The sequence below is a fragment of the Danio rerio genome, chromosome 5, assembly GCF_049306965.1.
Source record: "Danio rerio strain Tuebingen ecotype United States chromosome 5, GRCz12tu, whole genome shotgun sequence".
NCBI lineage: Eukaryota > Metazoa > Chordata > Actinopteri > Cypriniformes > Danionidae > Danio > Danio rerio.
In genome coordinates this window covers 17,080,001-17,082,500 of record NC_133180.1, presented here as the reverse complement: position 1 = coordinate 17,082,500, position 2,500 = coordinate 17,080,001, and the positions used below count along the sequence as shown (strand labels likewise).

The following is a 2,500-nucleotide window of genomic DNA, read 5'->3' as shown; positions in this document are numbered from 1 at the left end:
AATGGTTAACTCAAACAGATCTCACTCAAAGTCAACATTAGTATCAGCTACAAAGGCACATGGACACCATCAAACAGACAACATGCCAAACAACAACAGCAGCTGATCTCTTCCTGTTGCCGCTTCGAATTTAAAGGGCTCTGCACTGAGTGAGATTGGCAGAGAGAAGAAAAGTCGTCACACAGTTGATTAGGATTGGCAGTCCTGTCAGCCATTAGTGCTCCGAAGTAGGCGGTACCTATGAAAATTACAGGGCAGGAAGAGAGAGAGACATAAAGAACATACACGCACCAAAACAATGTTCTAGGATTCTGTTATAGTTCTGTCTTTCATTCTTTGACTTTTCAAACAGTTATTTAATCATTTTATCTACCCCTTGTTATAAAGTTCTGTTGTTCTTTTTTGTTTGCTTTTCTACTGCATGTATCATTTTAGTTTTGATTCTGCCTTTTAATAAATGTTTTGTTCTACGCATCCTACTATTATAGCTTCATATCACTGTGGTTCTCTTCCTTAACAATCTGTTTTTATTATGTCTACTGCTTATTGTTCTATCATTCTATCTTTCATCCTGTAAATATCCTTTATTATTTATGTCATTGTATTAATCTGTCTATTGTTCTGTCACTTTACAATTGATTTTTCAACCCAAAGGGCATACAGCAGATCTATTATTATTATTATTATTATTATTATTATTATTAACTAACATTTTTATGATACACAATCAGGAGAGGCATATTCTTCTGACTGGGAGGCGGAGTGGAAATATCTGTACAGTGTAGGCAGAGATGTGCCCAACACTGGCGTTTTCAGTTTCACCCCACAGATCGCAGATAACCCATTCTCCCTCTGGGACCTGGGGAGCATGAGGATCAGTCCCAGCACCAAACCTGACGGGGCCCGGTGAGAACTTAGTTTTTTTACCTGTGGTTTTAAGAGCTTGGTGGTGTTTGTAAGGGCAAAAAAGAGAAAAATTGTGGGTCATTCTGACCCACTTTCACTAAACCTCTAAAATGTAAATTATTTTATCTCTAAAATATAATTTCAATTTTCAGCCTCATCTTCATCACATCACACTTTCATTTTTAGATGAAGTATCCTTTATTTAGTTCAGAAAAACTAGTATATTTCAATGCAAATATACAAAAGCATACCGAACTGTACCGCACCACTTTTTTGGCACCCTTTCGAAAGTGTACCAAAAAGGAGATAGGGTACCAAAAGGTGGAGCTACACGTGCAGCTGAACGCTCCTTGGTTACAGAGATCCATCACGAGCTCATGGAGCTAGACAGAAGGAAAACAAATGAACCGCCTTGTTCTAATGTTAATACACAGCCGAGACATTACATGAAATTCTATATGCATATAATAACGAGCCATGGATAACCCGAGCTCAAACAAACCTAGTCGTCGTCTTCATGAACAGACACAAAGCCAAGGAGAAAAATCTGCCATGTCCTGTTATTGCTTTACGAGCCCGTCTAAAAGGGCGAGCGGTTTTCGCTTTCTTCCGGCAGCTTGCGATCGCGTCTATATTTGATATAACGAACTTCTTGAGCTGAAGATAATAATGTGTGTGATTACTGAAGTGTCTCCATCATCTGATCCATTCAGAAAGAAAAGGACAAGCGCGAGAGTAAAGCGCAGAAAAAAGGAGAAGCCCGACAAAACTCAGGAGCAAAATTGTTTTAGCAGCCTGAATCATGTACAAACTGCCATGTTTATATTTGCCTTATGGACTATTATGAACTGGGAATGACAAATTTACTCTCTAACAGCTTTTATCTGTGTCTGTAATCTTCACCAGCACATGTGAGGTTTGTGCTGACTGTGGGCTATATTGCATGTGTTTTTGTAACTCAAATAAGTACTAAATTTCTGCTAAGTGTAGTTTTTCTGTAATTAATAATATATCGGAGACTGTAAGGGTCTGTATGTGTTCATAAATGTTCATTTATTTATTTATTTAATATAATTGCAGACGTTGCAGTAGGCTATTTTGCACTGTCATTGATCTGCAGTTACAATCAAATCCTCTTCATTGAAAAGTTAGTAATAAACATTTATAAACAAGTATTTGTGGATAAAGCATCTATTTCGTGAGAAGTGCTTATGATACTGTATGTAAACGACCCGTACAGCTTTACTGTAGACATTTATAGAGTAGAGGAACAATGACGTCACTTCATAGGCTAATCGGCTGCTAGCATAAAACTGGTTCCCTCGACAAAATCCCTATGGGATTTTACCTTAGGCTTTTCGAAGATTGCAAATAATAAGCCCTGTATTCAAACACTGTTCATTACACTTACACGTTTTGTCCAGCCGGATAATCCTCACACGAAAATACAACTTTGACCACTTTTGGATCTGAAATGTAAACGCAAGAACTGAAAAGCTAACATTAGGCTATAAACAGACTACACTGCCTTCGGGGCGCGTGCCTGTGACGTCAGCACCACCCTGCTACAGACAACTTATCAAGCTTATTTTTA

General features: G+C 38.1%; 1 protein-coding gene across 3 annotated transcripts in view; it reads left to right on the top strand.

The window, feature by feature from the left end:
- susd2 (sushi domain containing 2) overlaps positions 1–2,500 on the top strand; it is a 77,167-nt gene that overhangs the window by 10,992 nt on the left and 63,675 nt on the right. For all 3 annotated transcript variants that reach the window (XM_073951997.1, XM_073951996.1, XM_073951995.1), the window contains one exon: positions 732–906. In XM_073951997.1, coding sequence (XP_073808098.1) covers positions 732–906 — 175 coding nt within the window. The remainder of the gene's footprint in view (positions 1–731; positions 907–2,500) is intronic.